Source organism: Xenopus tropicalis, chromosome 2 (genome assembly GCF_000004195.4).
Source record: "Xenopus tropicalis strain Nigerian chromosome 2, UCB_Xtro_10.0, whole genome shotgun sequence".
NCBI classification, from domain to species: Eukaryota; Metazoa; Chordata; class Amphibia; order Anura; family Pipidae; genus Xenopus; species Xenopus tropicalis.
This window is the reverse complement of record NC_030678.2, coordinates 139,533,966-139,557,470: the sequence shown is the minus strand read 5'-3', so window position 1 is coordinate 139,557,470 and position 23,505 is coordinate 139,533,966. Positions and strand designations below refer to the sequence as shown.

At 39.0% G+C, this 23,505-nt stretch overlaps 1 protein-coding gene across 1 annotated transcript in view; it reads right to left on the bottom strand.

Annotated features, from left to right (window-relative positions):
* lrp1 (LDL receptor related protein 1) overlaps positions 1-23,505 on the bottom strand; it is a 175,356-nt gene that overhangs the window by 19,272 nt on the left and 132,579 nt on the right. The window contains exons 46-68 of the mRNA XM_002939712.5: positions 23,236-23,364; positions 22,892-23,011; positions 22,139-22,252; positions 21,450-21,599; positions 20,198-20,320; positions 18,248-18,364; positions 18,043-18,171; positions 15,754-15,876; positions 15,373-15,513; positions 14,532-14,719; positions 13,818-14,010; positions 13,319-13,404; positions 11,759-11,878; positions 10,386-10,573; positions 9,616-9,821; positions 8,586-8,774; positions 7,181-7,329; positions 5,904-5,997; positions 5,657-5,773; positions 3,609-3,728; positions 2,946-3,068; positions 1,873-1,998; positions 1,357-1,473 (exon numbers count right to left, since the gene is read on the bottom strand). Coding sequence (XP_002939758.3) covers positions 1,357-1,473; positions 1,873-1,998; positions 2,946-3,068; positions 3,609-3,728; positions 5,657-5,773; positions 5,904-5,997; positions 7,181-7,329; positions 8,586-8,774; positions 9,616-9,821; positions 10,386-10,573; positions 11,759-11,878; positions 13,319-13,404; positions 13,818-14,010; positions 14,532-14,719; positions 15,373-15,513; positions 15,754-15,876; positions 18,043-18,171; positions 18,248-18,364; positions 20,198-20,320; positions 21,450-21,599; positions 22,139-22,252; positions 22,892-23,011; positions 23,236-23,364 — 3,162 coding nt within the window. The remainder of the gene's footprint in view (positions 1-1,356; positions 1,474-1,872; positions 1,999-2,945; positions 3,069-3,608; positions 3,729-5,656; positions 5,774-5,903; positions 5,998-7,180; positions 7,330-8,585; positions 8,775-9,615; positions 9,822-10,385; positions 10,574-11,758; positions 11,879-13,318; positions 13,405-13,817; positions 14,011-14,531; positions 14,720-15,372; positions 15,514-15,753; positions 15,877-18,042; positions 18,172-18,247; positions 18,365-20,197; positions 20,321-21,449; positions 21,600-22,138; positions 22,253-22,891; positions 23,012-23,235; positions 23,365-23,505) is intronic.

The window sequence follows — 23,505 nt, the reverse complement described above, 5'->3', positions numbered from 1 at the left end:
AAAAATGGAACCAGATGAAGTAATCATTTTGCCTTGTTTTTGGGTGACTGAGTAGAAAAACAAGTGAGCATAAAGGTTATGACATAACCTTACAACTAATTTACTACTACAGGGTGTTAATTGAATCAATGCAGTTACCAGTACAGGCAACTACAAGTCTAAAAATAAAAACAAAAAAAACAAAAAACCCTGATTTATTGATACGGGTGAGAACACCTAGGTAAATCATTCCCACTAGGTGCTTGGTTTGAAACCCCAACTAGTCATGACATAAGCCAATAAAAATGTAAAGACATCTAAAATTTTAGTCATTTATCATTTCCTTTTTATGTACCAGTTACTTCTGACACATCTACACAGTGGGCTATGTAAATTTGTAATGGAATAAATGTATAAAATAGCACAATTTAGATTAACCGATACCATAATGATGACTGAGGCTACAATTCTTTATAACTTTTGATTCTGGGGGAGTATTGACATTTATGGGGGCTAGGCCATGTAATAACAGTTTATAAATCCAAACAGATTGATGAGGACAAAGTCCCAAACAAGCATCACATATACCAACAATATTTCTTTTGCAAACTATTCTGTTCATTTTAGGTAACAGAGTAACAGAGAAGGCATGCTAGGATTTGCTTTATAGCAGAGAAACACCAGGAGAGAGGGAAGGGCAAGAGAACTACAACAAGGAAAGCGAAACAGAGGAGAATATGATTAGTTGGTACTAAATGTAAATATTCTGCACCTACCTCTGAAAGCCCACAGGGACGACAGTGTTAAAATGGAGAAAAACATAACATGAGGTGAAATGGCACCAACACAAATACACAACATGTGAGAACAAGAGGTGGCCTCCTATGCTGGAAGGAAAACAAGTTCCAATCCCCCAGACAGATGACATGAGAAGAATGATGGACACGCTATAGATTATGCAGGGAAATAGGAGTTATGAACAAGAGGAAAATGTACAGTAGTAAAATAGTACTGCCATAGGTTGAAAAGTCCAGTGGAGCATTGTGGAACTCTATGATCTCAGGACAATGTAGTATGTTGGATAGCTCACATGAGATGGTGTGTTTTGTGAACAAACAGGCTTTTTAAGAAGAAAACAAAACAAATGCCTACTGGGCAAGAGATGCCATACTTTCAGCTTTTCAGTTGTGACAAAGCACCACAAAGCTGGCAATCGTATCAGACGACAGCTGGTAAGTGTGACACTCACTGCTCAAATGCACGCTCCAAACACTGAGCTACACTGCTCTGCAAGGTTTAATGTATAAAGCCTATTTAAATAGATACAGAATGCCTAAAAGAAACAGTTATCAATGTTTGTTGCTAGACAGTACATACTGCACGTCTCCTCATCTGAGTTGTCTCCACAGTCATTGTCATAATCACACTGCCAGCGGCCAGGGACACAGCGGTTGTTCTTACAGCGGAACTGATATGGTTCACAGGTTCTCTCGTCTGCATTTATGAGAATAGAAGTGTTAATGCTCTTACAGAGTGTAGTGGGAGTTCCTTGGCATTGTGATTTAAACTTTTCATTTCTTTAAATACAAAAAAAATTGATTTATGTAACACAAGCATATACATCAAAATGCAGGGGGATAATTCTAATCTACCTAGACCTAATAAAAGTCTGCTGTAACAAAACACTTAAAGGGGAACAATCATTAAATTTTTTCTTATATTATTGAAAATATTATATTGACGTCAAGACAAACATTTCGACAATTTGTAGCTTTTAAAAATGTTGCACCATTACAAAGTTATGGCTTATTATTGAAGCAGCATACATACAGTATGTAATATTGATGAGCACTTTTAAAGCTTTTAGTAACTATTTTAGTAAGAATCCCCTACCACACTCTTCCTTGGGCTCATCTGAACTGTCTCCGCAGTCATCTTCCCCATCGCATTTCCAACGTGCAGGTATACACCGGCCTGAGTCTTTACACCGGAACTCATCCACACCACAGGTCATCTGAGCTGCAGATACATGGAAAGGCAGCTCAGCCAAATTTATTCACACACAGGATTATTATACATGGCAACTATAGCAAAGGCTGACTTCAAGTGATGTATAATGAACTGCTGAGTCAAAACAGAGACTCAAATCTCAGCTTCTTGTATATGATTTCCTTATGCACCAGGGCATGAACTGTTGCTGTTGTGCATATAACAAAAGTGGTGATTAGAAATGTGCATCTGGCACTCATGGTGCACACACACATCTGTCATTCACTTTTATCATGCTAAAGTCATGCCTGGTTGGGCCAGATGCTAATTCACAATAAAAAAAAAACACAAAAAAGTTTGTTAGGTCTTAGGACTCTGGCACACGGGGAGATTAGTCGCCCGTGCCAAAACTCCCTGTTCGCGGGCGACTAATCTCCCCGAGTTGCCTTCCCCTGCCATCCCACCGGCGAAAATGTAAGTCGCCGGTGGGCTGGCACACGCGGCCGCGCGATTTCGCGCAAATTGCCGAAAAAGCCTCACGAGGCAACTTCGCCGATTTGTGCGAAATCGCGCCGCTGCGTGTGCCATCCCACCGGCGACTTACATTTTTGCCGGTGGGATGGCAGGGGAAGGCAACTCGGGGAGATTAGTCGCCCATGAACAGGGAGTTTTGTCGCGGGTGACTAATCTCCCCGTGTGCCAGAGCCCTTAGGGTGACGACACACGGAGCTACTAGCAGCAGCTACTTGTCACGGCTACAAAACAGACAATGCTGATTATTTACTGATTATTGTCTCAATGTGCATTTTACCAGAGGCAATTCTCAGTATTGTCTATGGCAGGGTATTTTCTGGTGTTTAGCAGCTGTGACAGGTAGCTGATACTAAATAGCTCTGTGTGTCTTCACCCTTAAGTTCTTAATATGGCCCTATTAAAAACGCCACTGATGGCTGCAGAGAAGCAAAAGGTGTCCTTACTGCAGTTGTCTGGCTCGTCGGATGCATCCACGCAGTCATTATCTCTGTCGCAGACCCACACACGAGGAATACAGCGCTTGTTAACTGCACACTGGAACTGATTGGGCGCACATGTGACTTCAGCTGTACAAAAGGGAATGAAATATGTGTAACTCAATAGATAAAACCATTCCACCTATCCTATATATTCAAGAGGGAACTACAAAGAACTTGCCAGTGGCAACATTTCTGTTTTGAAATCACTTGATGGTGGCAACGACAAGTCTCTTTTTTTTTTTTTTTTTACTTAATTAAAAAGCTAATATCAGATTCAAATGTTGAATGTGGATGGTCAAATTACACAACATTTGATTGGCCTGTATATGACAAATTTAAATTCAATTATGAATAACCCGGAGAGCATACGAGAAAATGTGTACTCTCTAGGCTATTCATAATTGAATTTGGAAACGTTGTACGGCCAGCACGGGGTCTGTAACTTTTTGAGGAGTACCTACTGATGACTTTAGGAGCTACGGCAGGACTTTAAATATATTTTATGGCAAATTAAACCAGTGTATTCCAGCCATTACGGCTTTTGCTTATCTGTTCCCTAGCTGATAATGGCATCGCTAGTTTTACTCTTCAACTACATGTTTTGCCCATGGTCTGTTAAGTACTTACGACAATCCTTCTCATCATCTCCATCACCACAGTTGTCCTGTCCATTACAGCGGAATATGCCAGGAATGCAGCGATTAGTATTGGTACACTTGAACTGGCTGGGCAGGCATACATGGATATCTAATTTCAAGAACAAATTAATACAAGTGAACATTAAAATAGAATTAACATGATGAATTTTCAATTCAGTCATAGCTGAAGTAGCTTCCTGGGGTCACACTCAGAGGGAATAATTCTGCAAAATTGTAACTAATCTTGAATTTAAACAGTTATCAGTCAATTAATCCTTTCACAAGAGAGACTGCAGTGCTGTTTTGTGGAATCATATCAGTAGATAAAAATTGGTAAAGATTTAAGAAAAAAAACTTTTAGGGCTCTGGCACATGGGGAGATAAGTTGCCTCGCGAGGCATTTTCGGCGATTTGCCGAAATCGCCTGCGCAGCGTGTGCCATCCCACCGGCGACATTTTCGCCGGTGTGATGGCAGTTCGGGGAAATTAGTCGCCCGTGACAAGGGAGATTTGTTGCGGGTGACTAATCTCCCCGTGTGCCAGAGCCCTTAAAGCTTGGACAAATGAACACAGACGTGGAAAGACAGAGCCATATACTGAAGGTAAAGGGAGGGACTGCTGAAATGCTGAAGTCTGCTGAATGACCCACTTTCCATGTATATGTATAAATAATATTTTAGCTAAGTGATATGATGAAATACTTTCTTATAGCAAAAGAGAATTTGAAAACACTTGTCAACATAAAAACAAATTGGTTTCCTAATGAAAGAAAATAGAATTCTAAGCAACTTTCTAATATGCTTCCATTACAAAAAATGTCAAATTGTTCTAAAGTTACTTGTGTATACAGCTACTACTGAATGCAGTATGTCTGTCCTTTGCTGCTGAGGTGCTGGTTCTGACTAAATGTACCATGGAAAAAATGTTTCCGGGCATTTTTTTTACAATGCCATGTATGTTATGTGATTAACAGGTCTGTACAAAAGGTGAACTATAAGTGCATGAGGCACTGTGGGAAATGGAGTCTTGGCTGGAGGAGAGCAGTGGTACATGTATCTATAGTCCAACCCAGTAGTGAGAATAAAGCAAGGGACTGACAGATATGGCTTTCAATAGCAATTGCATTTAAAAAAAAAAAAAAAAAAACTTAAAAGAGAACTAAAGCCTATCTAAAGAAGTAGGGCAGAAATGTTGTACATAATGTTTTGGGCTTCTGTACCAGCCCAAGGCAACCTCAGCCCTCTAGCAGGGAAGATCTGTGCCCCCAAAGATACCCCAATAGCCCCCCGTCATTATCTCTCCTGATTCACTGCACATGCTCTGTGCTGCTGTCACTTACTGAGCTTAGGGACCCACTCACAATATACTGTATATATAGAATATAAATGTCACAATATAAGGCTGATTAGTAAATAATTCAGGTTCTCATTGCATGACAGCTCTGAAACCAGTGCTGTTACCATCAGAATTTAATAATCAGCCTGAAACATCAACTTATATTACAGGCCAGCCTAATTCTCTGCTTCATAATTTGCTATGACTTAATCTCAGCTTCTCAACAGCTGCTTAGAGCCCCTGAGCATGTGAGTGTCACATAAACTTTACAAGATGGTGAGCTCCCGTGACAAGTTTGAAGCTGAAACTTTAGACTGGTGCAGTAAGTTCAGTATATAAAACATGGCATTTTAGCCAGATTCATTTTTAGGGTTTAGTTCTCCTTTAAAATCATCAATTTGTTTGGGCAACATTTCATTTTGGGGTCTACAACTCTATTAAAACTGACTGTATGGCCACCAATAACAGACTGTTATAGGAAGTATGAAGAACATTTGTTGTAAGAAACAATATTGCTGGAGCATAAGAAGAAACTGTGCTCTGGCTGATTTGCACTGATGTTATTCTAGGCTGAAAAATTGTATATTGCTGTAATTTAAAAAGAAAGGCATTTTTTCTGTGTAGCTACAATGTACAACTAAATTTTAAAATGCCATAGCCAAAGAACTTTTTGAATTAAAGACACAACGAGCAGTTCCTTACCACAGTTGGCTTCATCAGAGTTATCTTGGCAGTCATTGTCTCCATCACAGATGAAAGCTGGATTAGTACAGATGCCAGTGGAGCACTGGAACTGCCCAGGGCGGCATTTAAACTCCGCTGTTGTAAGAGAAAAACAAACATGAGGCACAAACAAGGCAAAAGGAATTACAAACTCTCATGAAGAACTAGTTTTGTCCGGGCTTGGGAAAAAAAAGATGGAATTAAAAACAATTGAGTTGTGACTTACGACAATCAGATGGCTCATCAGATCGATCCCCACAATCGTCCTCTGTGTCACACTTCCACCAGAATGGGATACATTTATCATTTTTGCATACAAACTAAAGGGAATATTTAGACATGGATTCACTTAGCAATTTATACAAGCAAAAATAATATTTATATATTATATATATATATAAGGGAAGTAGGAATTTCTTATATCTCATACAAATTTGCCATGATATTTACTAGATTCAGTAAAAGTTATCTAGTTCTTAGTATTTTTGAATAGGTTGAAAAGGATAATATGACATTAATGACACAAATTCACCTTTTTTTTACATGGCTGCAAAGGCTCCCAGATTGTTAGCACTGATAAAATGAGCATCTAATTTACCAAATAGGAGCCGATGCACAAATTGTTGCTTCTTGTGTTTGGGGTACATCTATTTATGAAAAAAGACTTACAATGAAAAGCTTGACAGCTAACTTTCTATTAGGAGTAGATATTAAAGGCTAAATAAACACTGTAGTTCAACTATGCAACATAAGTGTTGTATTCAAGCAACAGTGCTTAGAACGTTCTCCCAGCTTTTCATATTCAGCATCTCAATAACTCTCAAAGGATCCTCCATTCAGAATCTTGTCTGCTCTGTCTCTGCCTCCATTCAGAATCTTGTCTGCTCTGTCTCATACTGTTCTTTGCTCATATCACTGGAGCCAGAAGGATTTAATATAAATCTACTCACACTGGATATCTAAACAATACCCTATGCTCTTCTTCCAATGTTTCACTAGAAAAAAACTGCACAATAATCTGTGTATGTAATGTAACAGCATGATGGCTGGCATAAGACTGGCAGGGTAGTGGAGCATTCTCTTGCATCTGTATTTAGGCATGAGATGGTTATTTTCGAGGGCAATGTAAAAGTTTTTTCAAGGAATTATTCTCTTTAAGGGCTAATATAATTTATGTCAAAGAAATGATTCTGATTGATTCTGGTTGGAAGTCGGAAACCTGAATTACCGATGGATGTAAAAGAGAAAGTCTAACTGCAAGCTGTATACAAAAGTACATAAGTGGCGGGGTGGCAGTTGTCTGACACTCTGTACTGGCTCTACTTTTCTTTGTCTTACTTAAGAGTCAACATATTGGATCTATTATCTGGAATACTTGGGGTCCGTCTTTCCGTAACTAGGATCACAATCCCCATAGGACACTGTAGCAAGCATAGTCATATTTCTGTGTTTTCTGGATAACAGGTTTCTGGGTAAGATTCCATGCCTTTAACATTCCCTTACCTGACTGGCCGTACAGTTGGAGACACAAGTTTTACCATCTGCCCCCAGGTAGAAGTTTGTGGGACATGCACACTTATATCCTCCATTAGGTGAAAGAAGACACAGGTTACTGCAGCCACCATTGTTCATTTTACATGGATGATTGGGAACTGGAACAAGAGAAAAACATTCATTTATATTAACAATCTATTCACAAACTATCACCTTGCCCTTGAGGTTTCTTTTGCAGGATATTGCAATCATTTGTGTACAGCCCAGACAGTGCTATAAGGCAGAGCTTTTTAACAGGGCAGGCACGTGCAAAAATACATAAAGGCAGTATTGAAAAGCACAGTTATTATAATTCCTACAAAAATAGAAAGCTTTGATGGCGCAAAGATAAAAGTTTTGCTCTTGCTTTAGCGTGTGGTCAGAAGGATGTCCGTGAATGAATAGCAAATTTGGGGTATTCCCGGTGCAGCAATTGGGGGAAGGATGACATCCCTCAACTTCTTTATTTCAGTAAAATAACATCTCCTCCGGGGTGCAAGAGTTTTAAATACTGGAACTTTTTTATTGTAACACCTGAGCTTTCTTTTGCTTATTGCCACTTCTGCAGGCAGGGATTTGGTTTGCAGAAGCTGAATTTCCAGCAAAGTCATATGCACTATTCTCATTTTGGGGCCCCTACAGGCCATATACTAATTTATGCCTATTAAGCATCAAATTTCAGTAGATGGAAAGAGCAAAATGGGTTTGCTTTAAAGTGGGCAAAAGAAAAAAAAATGTGCTAGTGGGGAGGCTTATTATAATTGTGGGTTTGGCTCACCGTGCTACTCATTGCACACCTAGCATCCCTCCACTTTTTCTACCCTAATTCAAGCACTGGTATTTCATAATATAAATAAAACTGCTGAACATTCCCAGGGGCAAAATGAAATATATAGCTGTCTATACTACATTATATATGGCACATTAAATCAGTATTGCCCAGCAGATAGCTCCTCTATGCTCAGACCTGGTCCCACTAGGAAGCTGCGGTCTATAAAGTTTAATTTTTTGGATGCACCCCGCAAATATAAAAGATAGCTCCCATTGCTAAATGCAGTTTAACAGAAGTGTGGAAGTTTTAAAAAAATGGATTGGATATGGTTTTTAACTTAAGGTAGATACTGGAAGAGTGACAGCTGAAGGATATTTTAAATCACCAAGTACAGTTTTTTAGATTAGTCAGTGCCACATGTGAGGTCCTTCAACCGCCACTGTCTACATTACAATTTTCAGACTTTGCTTATCATATCTTGAGCTTATTCTGGATTGCATAACCATAAAATCAGCCAGCTACTTCAAATTGAGAAGAAGAGCTATTTTTTTCCACCATAAAGCAGGTCTTTCATACTTTTCCCTGTAGTCCACTGTTACTCACCATCTGGCTGTCGGTATAGATGGTAGATATGGATGTCCATAGGTCGATGCAGGGTGCTGATTAGCATTGTTTTGTTTGCTCCGGTGGTTTTGTGTGCTCGGTTTATTGATTTTGTCTCCCAGTCTGTCCAGTAAATGTAGTCTTCAAAGAGGGTCAAAGCAAAGATGTGTGGAATATCTTGGCTGATCACTGAGAGAAGAGAATTATGGGTATAAGTTTGGCATCTTTGGATACGATACTTCAATTTCTTTTGCTCAAGCACTCAAACAGTACAGAAACAGTTTTTTTCTCCAGCTAAATCTGGTCTTACATTATTACAGTAGTCACTTATTGATGAGAACCAAGGCTTATCTAGTAGTTTTAGTGCTAGCAACAGGCATAGATAGTCAGCAAGGCCACTGTATAGCTACTACACTAAATGCCCAAAAGTTACTGTCTGTTGTACTCACCTGAACTCATGTTTAACAAAATATTTGTCACATTAATGTCTGACAATTTTAACTCCCTAGCAAATTGTACCAAATATAGCAGCAATCTAATGTACTGTACACGCTACTGGAAAATACACTTAAAATCATTTTGTTGGTTTGTAGTTTCATCAGACTACATTAAAATCATTAGTCAAGAACTGAAAAATGGCATTGTTTGTATTGTGTATATTCACAAACACGCTGGTGGCCAAAAAGACTTTGGACCCCAAAGGCAAGCTCATACACAAATACTGCCAGGTGTTGGGAATTTGAATACCCTCCCCTGCATGGGATGTGGTTAGAAACATGGAACTCACACAGACTCGCACACATTTAGCTTGGCATTACCCTGTACAAGTATAACATTTAGTGCGCTCTGTGAATGACCAGAATTTCTGATTTTTATAAAATAGAGAGGGTAGCTATGCATGTGTTCGGGATATTCTTGAACAATAATTATATCAAGATATAATAAAAGATAAAATTAAAGGGAAAATTTGATACCTTGCAGTGCAGGTACTAAATACTTCCTTTTATTATACAACCATAGAATTACTCACCTGTGTGCCGGTTGGTACCATCAAGATTGGCAAATTGAATATAATCCTCTCTGGCATCTGCCCAGTATATTCTGCTGTTGACATAATCCAGTGTGAGGCCATTGGGCCATGTTATTCTGGAGTCCACAATAACACTTCTATTTGTGCCATCCATGCCAATTTTACCAATGAGAGAATTGTCACCCCAGTCCGTCCAATACAGGAAACTGTATAGAAAAAAAGAATTAATTACATGTTCTATCTAAATGCTTTAGAAAAAAAAAAAGCACAGTTCTACAAGTAAACAACCTAGAGTAAACAACCTGTATATGCACACACTGGGCCCTTCCAGTGAAGGCTGCCTTTATATGAGCTAGGGGCAGTAGGTACAATGGTAGAATTAACAGGATGGGATGCCAGAAAAGTAAAGTGGAGGTAAAGGAAGTTTTATATTCTTTAGAACTACCACACATGGTATGTGCATAAACTTTATGCATAAAACACACTAATGCTTCATTTTATTTTGCCTTGGTGTTTGTCAAATGGAAACATTAAGAGATGTAGGTATAATGATCTTTCCATTTGAGAGTTTCCTTTGCATCTGTAGTGATATTTCTAGCTTTTCATTCAGAGACAATTAAATGTTTTTTTTGTCAATCAACATTCTGTGTTGGAATTCAAAGATAAAATACTGTGGTTGGGGCCTGAAATTATTAGATGGGAGGTGCCACTAATGAAGGGCTAGAAAAATAAAGGGTAGCTATACAAAGATGTCACTGCATGTCACTTACCCATGCTGCACATCCACTACTAATGCACGGGGCTCCCTTAGGCCAGAGTTAACTAGTACTGTGCGATAGGCCCCATTGAGTTTAGACACCTCAATTGTGTCTCTTCCTTTGTCACACCAGTAGAGGTTTCCTCCAACCCAATCCACAGCAAGACCATCAGGGTTACTTAGACCAGTGCGATGCAGAACCTACCAAGTAATATATAACGTGAGAACATTATATGTAGTCACATAAATGCTGTAAAATGCTGGTGTTACCTGATAAAAACAACCCCGGAGAGTGCAAATATCCTGGCAAAAAACATGGTCGTGTACAGATTTAAATTGTTCATTTAAATATAATTAGCAACTGTTATTTTAATAGTTCAAGTCTGCACAGAGTAGTAGCTCATGTAACATTTGAATGAGGGTAATAGCAAATGGCAGATGTTCCATTTATTGCCATCAAACTAACACTAAACCTAAAACTAAAGAACTGCACCATGAACTTTTACAGTTAATGGCTATCAGTGTTCTAATAAACCATAAATGTGTCCCTCTTCGCATTTTCAAATGGGAATTGGGCTCAGGTTCTGTAGGAAGCATGATTTCATTCCCCAAAAATGGGTAATACCAGTATTGACAAAGCACAACATTATTCCATTAACAAGTGGCTCATTACACAGTTTTATGATAATCCAGTATAAAGATGCGAGATCTTTCAGTTGTATATAAGGTTAATCTCCCATCAATTTCAGCTAATTGGATAGACTCATTTTTAATCTACAACTTCAGATGTTTCCAGAGATTAGTAAGGTGCTAAAAGGAACAGTTTAGTGTAATAATGAAACTGGGTAAAACAGATAGACTGTGCAAAATAAAAATGTTTTCAATGTAGTTAGACAAAAATGCAGTCTATAAAGGCTTGAGTGAGCATGGAATGGAGTGGCCATTTGAGATATAACTGTTCAGTTAGTTTGCTTTTGAATCAGACCTGCTCACAAACAGTTATGTCCCATGTGCCCCCACTAAAGTCACTGATTAACTTAAAGGTTAGAGAGCTGAAAGCAGGAAGTGGTGTTCTGGCTATTATGTTAGACATATGCCCACTCCAGCCCTTATAGATTACATTTTTGCCTAACCAACTATATTGAAATTTTTTTTATTTTGTGCAGTCTATCCATTTTACTCAGTTTCATTTCATTTCAAACTGTTCCTTTAAGTGAAGGGCAGTTGGGTATTAAAAAAGGAATAAAAAAGAACAACAACTATTCTTCTTGAGTTCTGTTGTTTCATGAGCATACCAAAAATAAAATGGAGATAACTTATTTTTGTAAGATTGCTTAACTTTCACACATTTACCATTGTCATTTCAGATACAATAAGCTAAATTACCTGCACATTGCTGCCATTAATATGCATTCGTCGTATCATGCTCCCTTGAGTGGTGACATCAGTCCAGTAAATCATCTGCTCCCGATAATCGAAGTCTAAAGCGACTGCATTATTTAACCCCTGCAAGCATATAAATCCAGCACAGTGTAAGACAGTATTTCTTCCAACCAAAATGACAAGCATGGCATTTAAACTTTTATAGGCAAGTTTGTTAATATGACCAAATTGCTAAGTTTCAAGTGGTACATGACGGTAATTTTGCCAGTTGCTGTCTCCAAAACCTCCACTCAAAAGCACAGACTTGATTTATACAAGTGATATGGTAGTTAAATGGATGGAGGCAGAATAATCCGAGTCTCTAGCAATTCCCCATTTGAACAAATATTGTTTCTGAAATCTTTCTAGAAATTACTTCTTTTTATATCTTTGAGGTGGTGACATGTCTAGATTTCCGAGCATTTTGTTCATTTGTCCTGTAGGATCGCATTGATCTATAGATAGGTGGAAGCTATGGCCTGACTCACTAACTAAAGCAATGTGCCTAAGCAGGGTCGGACTGGGGGGTGCAGGGCCAACCGGGGCTCCCGCCCCAGGGGCCCTGCAGGTGCCCCAGCCGCGTCCCCTAACCCCCCCAGGGGCCCCCCTAACCCCCGCATGACGTCCTCCCCGAGCGCGTATAAATTGAGCGCGTCGGGGAGGAACAGTCAGTAGGGGGAGCGCCGGCAAAGGTCGGACTGGGCCGCTGGGGCCCACTAGGGCCGGGGCCCACCGGGATTTTTCCCGGTGTCCCGGCAGCCCAGTCCGATCCTGTGCCTAAGCCAAACTCTACCTATAACACCCGAGGAGTAGGGTCATGAGTATCGGATAACAGAGCAAAGAGATATATTTATCTTTATTTCTTAATGCACTTCTATACCTTTGGACACAAAGTAGTCCTATGAAAGTCCAAAGCAAAAATAAAACTGGGTAAAAACATAGAATGAGCAAAATAAAACCTGTTTTTAATATAGTTAAGTAGCCAAAAATGTAATCTATAAAGGCTGGAGTGGGCAGATGTCTAAAGTAATAGACAGAACTCAACTGCCTCCTTTGCACCTCTCTGACCTGTTAGTCAGTCAGTAACTTGAAGGGGGGGTGGGGGGCACATGAGAAATAACTGTTCATTTAGTTTGCTTTTGATTCTCACCTGCGTGCTCAGGATATAACTGAACAGTTATGTAGCTCCCATCGAGTCGCTGACTGACTAACAGATTAGAGAGCTGCAGGAAGGAGGAAGTTGAGTTCTGGCTATTATGTTAAACATCAGTTCACTCCAGCCTTTATAGATTGCATTTTAGGCTGTCTAACTAAAATTAAAACGTTTTTCATTTTGCACAGCCTATCTTTTTACCCATTTTTATATTGACACTGAACTGTTCCTTTAAGATAATAATATACCACTGATGCCAGTATTGCAGACTGAGAATGTACACCTGGAAAGAATCAACAAGGCAAAGCACTTGTACAGGTCCTGTTTAGCAATCATTTGAACTAGCAAGCACTTTCTGAATTTAAACTCACCTGTTTAAGTAAGGTGTAATTTGTTCCTCCGAGGCTAAGCTTTCTCAGGTAGTATCGGTTGGCAAAAATTAGGAATGGTTCTTCAACTAAATATGAGAAAAATGCAATTCATGTTAATAAATATACACCTACACAAATGTATGAAAAGACCAACATATTCTTCAGATAAGGACATCTATGGAGAAAAGGGAATTTTTATGGAATAGGGCACAGTATAGGTTCATGAACGCGAGAGAGTGAAAAGTGCAGTCAGGAAGTAGGATAAAGGTTAGTACAATAAATACGAGTAAAATAAAAATGGTATCATTGGTGCAACACTTAAGTCAAAATGGACACATTAAATCTGCCAATCAAGTTGGGAGGGCCTACTATTTAAAATAATATATTATCTTTCTGTGACCATTTGAAGGTTTTACCGATTAGACAAACACACAGTATGTATAAAAGTTATTTAAAACATATTAAATACACAAGTGAATAAAGAAGGCAAGCAACCCACCATCAGCAGAGGCAGACACTTTGCAGCTGTTGCTGTTGTTATCCCTGGCTTCATAGCCTTCTATACAGAGGCAGCGGTAACTCCCCAGAGTGTTGAGGCACCACTGGCTGCAGGGGTAAGTTGTAGTGCACTCATCCATGTCCACACAAGTTTTGCCATCATCCTTTAGCCGGAATCCAGGACGGCATCTGCACTGCATATGTCAGAAAAAAAACATTAAATGACATTAAAAGAAACTTCTGAAGCAAAAAATAAATAAATAAATAAAAGTTCTCTCAACAAGTTTGCTTCCTGTTACGGGGTGCTCTTATGCTGTCGCTATTGCAATATTATTTCTGCCTATATTGTATACATTCTGTAGCCCTGACAAATGCAAAAGTAAAATCTAAGTCAGTGATCTCCAACCGGTGGCCTGAGAGCAACACGTTGCTCACCATCATCGTTGATGTTGCTTCCAGTAGCCTTGAAGTAGGTGCCCATTTTTCAATCTCTGGCTTGGAGGTAAGTTTTGGAAGCGCTGAGACACAGTTTTACTCCAAGCAGAACTTCCTGCAGGCCAGCAGTCCACATGGGGCTACCAATTAGCCAATCGCAGCCCTTATTTGGCATCCCCAAAGAACTTTTTCATGCTTGTGTGGCTCCCCTACACTTTTTACATCTGAATGTGGCTCACAAGTAAAGGGGTTGGGAATCCCTGATCTAAGACTTACATACCTTGTACCCAATCTTTTGATCTTCACATTCCTGGCTACAGCCACTCAACTTTCGGTTTAGACACTCATTTATGAAGCAGTTGAGCTCATCTGAGCCGTCTCCACAATCGTCATTGTTGTCGCACAGGAGATTATCAGGAATACAAGTCCCGTTCTTACAGAGAAAGAATGTTTCATTGCATTTGCTTTCTGTAATAGACACAGGAACAGAACATGAGCCTCCAATTATATAAAAATATACAAGACAACTAAAAAAAACCTACCAAGTGTTAGATCTGGCAATGTGTTGGCACCCTACAAATACACATCTGGAATCTGTAAGGCTTAATAAAGTTTGGGGCTGCTTACTACCATATATTGCTGATACAGTCTAACATTGATGAGTAGAAAACAGAACATCTTCCAAAAGGTAAATTGGACATTGGTGATATTTCTGTAGGGCCCTCTAACTACTTTTAACAAAGAACTATAGTTCCAAAGATATAGTTGCCATCAATACACATCTACATATCTATAGCTATCATACATCTCTCTCTCTGACTCTCCATATGAGATACATATACAGATATATCATAAAACTAAAGAAGAAAACAGTTAATTAACTACTGTATACAACTAGTGTATTTAATAGAGCACTTAAATTATTTCTTTACCCTCATATGTAATAAAAGGCAGTAAGTTTGCCCACTAGCAGTAACCCATTGCAATACGATGTTTGCTTTTAAACAGGAAGTGACCAGCAAATTCTACTTGCTGATTGGTTGCTACTGCTCCTGGGCAAACTTAGTGCCTTTTATAACATAACTCATTAGTACCAACCCATCTCTTGCTTCTTCTCCCACCTGTGTTAGTACAACGTGGATTCTTTGGTGCCTCATCTGATTTGTCGTGGCAATCAAATTCTCCATCACATTCCCACTGTTTGTTGACCAGACAGCGGCCATTTGCACAGCGGAACTCATCAGGACCACACGTGGGGTATTCTATAAGGAAGTGCAAAAAAAAATGCCTTAACATACGGTGTGAAAGTCAGCATATAAATGTTCACAACACAAATTCACAGACTTCAAGTTGTGATTCTTTTTGAAAAATTATATTGGTTACATGTAAAGATAATACATCTGGTAAAGTCAGCAATGTCCTGATGCCGTGCACAACAGTTTGCATTATTATGGGTTTTTTTTAATGCCCATTGGAATTTCACAGCTCATCACACTACTTACCACACTCAGGAGACTCATCTGATCCATCACTGCAGTCAGCATCATGGTCACAGACAAACTGCTTGGGGATACATTGGCGGTTCTGGCACATGAACTCCTTGGCATCACAGGTATTGTTAAAAACTAAAGTAGGTGTACAAATAAACACACAGTGGCTCAGTTAACTCATTACCACATCATCTATTAAAAATACAGTGTAATAATGACTCCAACCAGAGAGAGAACATTCCTATGAACATATGGCATTGACTTATTTAGAAGCTGAGTGCATCCATCTTACCTTGGAATTGTATAGACTGTAGTCATTAGTTATAACTAAGATGTTATTCAGTTTTGTTTACCTTGAGAGGAATTAACTTCTCCTAGTTGTGGCTAATATACAGAAAAATTCAGTATTCTGCCACAGCTCTGTTCAACATTAATCCAAGTAATCAGACATCAATCAGATACACATCTCAATGTAGCAATTAAACTCCAGCTAAACAGCTCTGCATTAACATTACACCCAAAAAAGAGATTGGGTACTTGGCCTATAGACAATTCCCACTGATCTACTACAGTATTGGCAATAACAATGGCAATCCTTTCCTAATTTTAATGTTGTGCTCATCTTTCTACAGCTATAAGAAGATGTCTTTCACCTTAAAGATCTGGACATCAGTTGTCAAGAGCACAAGTTAATAAGAATAATATACAGGGGCACTGTGAACTCACCAAGTTAAACAGAGGGTTCAGGCTTCTATTGAAGGAGTGGATAAGCTAGAACAGGCATGCACTCAAGGAAAGGTGTGTATAACAGCCATTTACTAATTAGAATTATATAAGCATGTGTGCCAGACACACTTTGTACTCTCCTAGCATTTGGTATTAGACACTATGCTTGCCTGGCTTAATATAGCCAATTTCTACCAGAAGCAGAGAGACTAAAACGCATTTCAGTCAGCCTTGCAGATAAAAAGGTGTAAAGCTGCATTATGGGTGATTATCCCTGGGGTGGAGATGCAGTCCTCTCCAAACCCCGCTGACTGTGTTCCTCCTGTTTAAATGTGCTATGAAACTAGGACCTCAGAAATATGCGAAGAAACCGGACACTTGCCTGATAACACCTGCTAATACAGTTTGCATTACCCAGAGTGCTGCATTTATTTAAATGTTTAGTAATTCTTACAAATTTTAGTACAAAAAAGTTTTTGTTTAAAGTTTAGTATAAAAAGTCTTTTATTCTAGCCTATAACTTCAGACACTATGTCATCATGTTAAAATTTCTTGGTTCCGCCAAATGTTAAACTATTACTTCATGTCAGTCTGTTTTGACTAACTTTAGAGCACAACATGTTATTAACACACATATATGTTTATGTGTTTGTCTAGTGTTTACACCACTCTTGCATCTAACGGATTCCTGAACTTCTTTGAAATTGGCAGCAAAAGCCCCCCCCCCCCCCCCCATCAATCAATGTATCAACTAAAAAATGTTTACAAATGTCTGTAACATTTACCAAACCTTTTCTAGTAATATAAATCAACCACCCTTGGTGTTTTCAGATCGGGATTGACACATCTCTGATGTATGGCTTACCTTGCACATTGGTACAAATTGAGTAAAACGGATTATGCCTAACTACTCTAGTTAAGACCAAGGTAGGCAAAAAACCATCTGAAGCTCCTCCAATTAGCCTCAGAGGGGAGGAAAAGATATTTTTTGACTCAAGTTAATTTCAGTAACTGCTTTAGGTAGCGAATAGTTAGATATCCTACAGAGTACTGACACTACTATAAAGCAATCCCCTAAAGCAGTGCTGTCCAACTGTTTACATGTAGTGGCTTGATTATATCTCATACAGCATGTTGGAGGGCTGGATTAAATTAAAGATGATATGCCATAATGAAGTCTATAGAGCTTCTGAACAGACTGGAAACCATAAAAATTCTTTGGAGGGCCACATCTGGCCCTTGGGCCTCCAGCTGGACAGCACTACCATAAAGTGTAGTGGATTTTCTTTAATCTGTTTCACAAATATCCTTAGGTTGAGGAGCTCACAAACTGATATAAACAGCTAATATTTTTGTCCTGGCTGTAAATAAGCCTTAACACAAAGTTAACTGTGATAAAAAGTGCAATGACTGAGCCTGACACAATAGCACAAGAAACAACCAATGGATTATCATTAACTGCAAGTGTTAATCACAAAATAAATAATTATATGCATACAAAAACAGAAGGAACTATGTCCCTGAAAAAACTCCCGAGGTATTGCAGATAATTATAGAAAGATTGATTTTACTCACGACAGCCAACATTAACACTCTCATCAGCACCATCCTGACAGTCTATATCACCGTCACACAGCCAGCGTCGGGGAATACAGACATGCGTGCTAGGGCACCGGAAGGATTCAGGGCTACACGTGTTTGATTCTATAAAATATAATATCAAATTAGCATCCATTGAAAATAAGTGTATATATGTGTGTGTGTGTATATTTGTACTTACGGCAGATGGCTCCTTCATCGGATTTATCGCCACAGTCATCAGATCCATCACATACCCAATGTTTGGAGATACAGCGATGGTTGCTGCACTCAAACTGCATTGATGTACAGAACTTGTCTAGAAATAATTAAAAAGAGGTTATAGGCAGCCTTACATTTAATAATTAAAAAGGCCTTTATTTTAACATCAAGGGCAGCAGAAATGTTTTGCTGTGTATCAAGCTTAATAAAGAGCCAAACATGTCTCAAAATGTTGCTGCTTGATATTAAAATAAAGGTACTTGCGTCAAAATGTGTTCCTTGCACTTATGTATAGTTGCACTCGGTGCCACTTTGTCCTTTTGCCGCCTGTTCCAAATTGTGTGTTGCTGCACCTATTAACGCAGGGTAACCCTGTAACTACAGCCTTGTCCTGATGAAGAAGTAGCTCCAGGGATCCCTACATGCCCAGCATGAATAGGCGCAGCACACTTACGCCTTAAGAACAGGGGTGCAGACCTGCATGACAAACACTAAAAAGTCAAGTCAAACAGACTTTCACATAACAGCGTTTGATTTGCAACAAAATATGCGCACAATAGTGTTTATTTTTAGTGAATCAGTTATAATTGTGGTAGGCCCAGTACAACTGTGCCAAGTGCATCACCCCTTTGTGACTGCAGTGACTGTGGATGACCCTGCATTGTATGGAGGCTAACCCTATGTTTGCTATGATATACATATGATAGCTGCAAAAAAAGCGATCATATGCACTCCTGAGTTATGTGATTAAATGATTAATGAAGTTATGAGTTATGTGATTAAACGATGATTTCCTTTTTTATAATAAAAACCTTGATTACAACTAAGATCAAATTAATCTTTACTGGAAGCAAAACAATCCTACTGGGTATATTTAAAGTTTAAATTATTTTTTAGAAGGCTTAAGGGCATGGTGGTTCACATTATGGAAAGACTCTTTTTCTGGAAAACCCCAGGTCCCAAGCATTATGGATAACAGGTTCCATGCCTGTATCAGGTGCTACACAGTGTGCAAACCCAGCCTGCGATAGGTCCCTATATATTATAGCAACAACGTAGCACAGCAACTAATATCAACTATCAAAAGTGCTTTAATGGCTCAAAATGTAGACAAAACAGGAAGGCAGCGTTCAGGCCCTCCCTAGACCCTTTATCAAGCACATTTTAAGCAATAATCACTTTTGTCTGCTGTGCTACAGTAAAAAGGTTGTTTTTAGTAAGGTATAGGCAGAAACTACTAGTGAGAATTCTAGCAATTACTGACTTGCTCAAAAAGAGACTTTATTAAAGCTTAAAGAAAGAGAATATAAAAGCCTAAGTAGGGGCTGAAGCCTAGTTCTGTGAAATGCCAGGAATTAAAATATTAAATTGTTGTGGCTGCTCGCTAAGATTTTATTAAAGCTTCAAGTCAGGGAGAAACCTTAGAAGGGGCTGAAGCTACTAGTGGTGAGAAATGTTAGCTATAAATATATGAAATTCATTACAGTCCCCTGTAGTTTAGCAAAGCTTTGAAGATGGATAGCCTACTGGGTATAAGCTCAAGCTGCTGGTTTAAGCAACTTAAGTCAGTCACTGACTGACCAGGACTACTGAGTTCCTACTAGGAAAGATTGAGAAGGAAAAAAATCCAGTTTAAAAACAAAAATGTAAAAATCCATTAATTTATGAATTTTAAAAGAGATGGAAATTGTCATTGTTTGTAGTTTTCTATTCATTACCATTACCATAACTTTAATATGATGCCTCACCACAGCACTGGGTCTAGACCAACACCAAATGAAGCTATAGTACTAGGTAACTTCCTTTAAACTTAAGTAAGCCAGTTTAAATATTGAGTTTAAATACAGCTCAGTATAATGAATACTGTGATTAGCAATTTTCTTGACGCAAGCATAACATTTTTTTAACTGTTTTTTTAGGTGATACCTACCACAGTGCATCTCATCTGCCCCATTCTCACAGTCACTCTCCTTATCACAAGTCCAGCTCATGGGAATGCAGTGTCCATTTGGGCAAGCAAAGTAATTAACTGGGCACTTTGGCTTCCGAACCCCTGCACAGTAAGCAAAGAACATCACTGAATATTTGCTGTTGTGAAGCATACAGCCATAACATGTTTGTGTTCTTTATCTTAAAGCAGTACAGTCACCGACATCTCTACTTTGGGCTTTAAATCACTTTATTTTATTAGTTTAACCTTCCGCCAGCAGCTGAGAGGGGTTGAAGACTTCTTAATAGCTAACAAACCAGCCTCATTCTACCTGCTGTGAGGGAATCTTCCCTTCATCACAGCTTGCCTGTAGACAGCGGTGAGCAATCTATTCCAGTCTACATTCCTTGATCAGTTTCCTGGAGCAGTCGGATAGCAGGCTGCTAGTCTATGTATAAAGCAGGCAGGAATGAAGATTGCTCCCCTGAAGGCAGCATGGAACAAACTACACATTTACTTCATGCTGTTAGGAGTGAGACTGGGCTGTCAGAGAAAAAAAAGTTTTTAGCTACTGGGGAAAGCTAAAGCAATAAAGGAGGGTTTATAGTCCTATGCGTCCTATGCAGAGCGGATAGCAAGAAAATGTACAGCACAGGAGAAAGTAAGCTTGAGCTCTGAGATCTAAGCAATGCAGAAATGGCAGTTACAGAATCTGCATCACACAGACCTCCAAGAAAAGAATGCATAAGCTACTGTTCATTGAGGGCAGAAGAGCTGAAGGCACAATTAAAAATAAATACATTTATTGAAGTTAAGGGCAACTCTGTTTACAGTCTACAATATGTATTTATTTTTTGGGAAAATATCCTTCTCAAATATCTTTCTCATGCAATGCTCAGAGTTCAGCAGTAAAGTACAGCAGAAGAAACTAAGCAGTCAAATAAACAAAATATACAGTACATTACTGTACTGAAAAAAACAGGGCCTGGTTGGATGCAGAAAGAAATAAGGTAAACACAAAAAAAAAACAAGAATACCAAAACAAACGTAACACAGCACATGTGACTATAAGAATCCTACACACCTGCCGATGGAAAAATCACAGTCATGCAACATCCCCAAAACACAGGTCTGCTGTAATGTTCAAATGCTTTCAGACTCATTACCTTAGAATTTTTTTGGATATAAAATTTTTGGGAAGAGGCATTCGTGGTATCAATACCAGTAAAAGCAGCTACACTCCATCCCTCACCTGGGCAATTCTTTTCATCTGAGAAGTCTCCACAGTCATTTGAGCCATCACAGACCCAGCTGGGTGCATAGCAGAGAGAGGTACGCTCACAGTTTTTGAAAGTCACACCCTTTACTCCGAGTTTGAAATAGCTGCTGCAGTCTGTAATGTCTGTGGAAAAACAAAGGTTTTTGGGGGTTTTTCACAGGTTGTGGGAAAATGCAAAAAGGGTATATTTATGTACTTATGTGGGCTACTGATTAAGCTCTACAGGCTTCCCTGCAAAGTACCAGTGGCTCCGTAAGCAGGACTGATTAAAGCACTTGGGTTCCATGCTACTATAATCATCAAATCTGTCTGACTGCAACCATAGAGTAATTAAAATAATGAAAGGAAAAAGGCAATGCTGCCAAGAACTGTATTTATGTTTCATTTATTTTTATACACACATACAGTACATACACACACACACCAATACATACACATACCAAACCTTCATAGCCTATTTTTATTCACACCAGTATTTTATGGCACACAACAAATACAAGATAATTAAAGTTCATTCCTCTGACAGCACAACAGACTGATTTACTAGCAGACTCTATACCTCCACACAACCTGCTTTCAACAGTGCATCAGCCACTCGAGTATTCTAGGAGAGACATACCTTCCAAATGGATGGACACATATCCCAAAAGCCCGTTACTTACTGCAGTTCATTTCATCTGATGCATCCTCACAATCAATAAACTGGTTGCAGCGACTTGAGTTCCCAATACAGGTCCCATCCCGGCAGCGATATTCCTCAGAGGTACAATTTGTTTCTGCAAAACAGCAAGGGTCAACTTTTGCGAAATATCTCTAAGACAATCTCTATAAAGCACAAATTAATAAAGCAGAGCATAGCGCAGAAAAGCAGAAATAACAGAATAACAATTTGCACCAAATAATAAATGCTCATCTACAAAATATACATTCATGCGTAATGCTTGGTGAGTTGGTATATCTGTAAGTGCAGAGAAAGTAGACACTCCAGTCCCAGGGGGAGTCAGAAGTGTAGGGGACCCAGTGAGGTCCTAATTAATAATCAATTTATTTTTGTGAGGCCCAGTGACAAAGCCTGGGATCAGCAGGGGTTGCTTACCATTATAGTAATAGGAAGTTGTGCAAGTTACCCTTAGCCTGTGACTCGTCTAAATATTTAGCAATACTTCATGTGTTTTCAGTAGACAATTCCATGCCAAAGGCTACTCAGAAGGGAGGTGATCCACAGTAAAATCTAAAGTTCCATAGGTGTTACAGTAGTTGTACAAGAGGAGTTTTTTGGGGCAGGATGGATTGCTACTAAGCTTTTGTGCTATCTAGATAGTGGTGTGATCTGATCAGTTTTTCTGTTTGCAACATAATGGATTTCATATTTAATTTTATACTCGCTAGGCCTCTACAGAGCTACAAATACTCACTTTTACAGGCTATCTCATCAGAGTTGTCACCACAGTCATCCAGTTCATTGCACCAGGAGGAACTAGAGATGCAACGTCCATTCATGCAGTGCTTGAAACCTTTTCTGCAGTGACGAGTTCCTGCAGATGGAGAAAAGAAGTCCCAAGATTTATCTGCAGTTAGAAATGCACTAAGCTGTTGCAGTCATTTCACTTTGCATTTGTACTGTGTAACATATCTGGAGAAATTTCATTCGTATTTGATCACAAGTGTGCAAAGTTATGCATGTCAACATATTCTGAAACTAACAACTATATATAACTTATATATTTGGTCTCATATCAGAAATTCATCTGTATCTTACTGCAGTAGGAGAGCTTCTCATCAGCCTTGTCCTTGCAATGGGGCACCCCGTCACATGTCATGCTGTAGTTAATGCAGTCTCCATTTCCACATTCAAATTCATCATACATATTGCATGTAGAATTAGGAGCTGGTGGCAAGAAGCAAATATAAATCAGTGAGGTAACGATTACTTAGCTTTTTGTTTTAGCACCTATCTGGTTGCCAAGGTCTAAATTACCCTACCAACATGACAGTGGTTTGAATGAGAGACTGAAATATGGATAGGAGA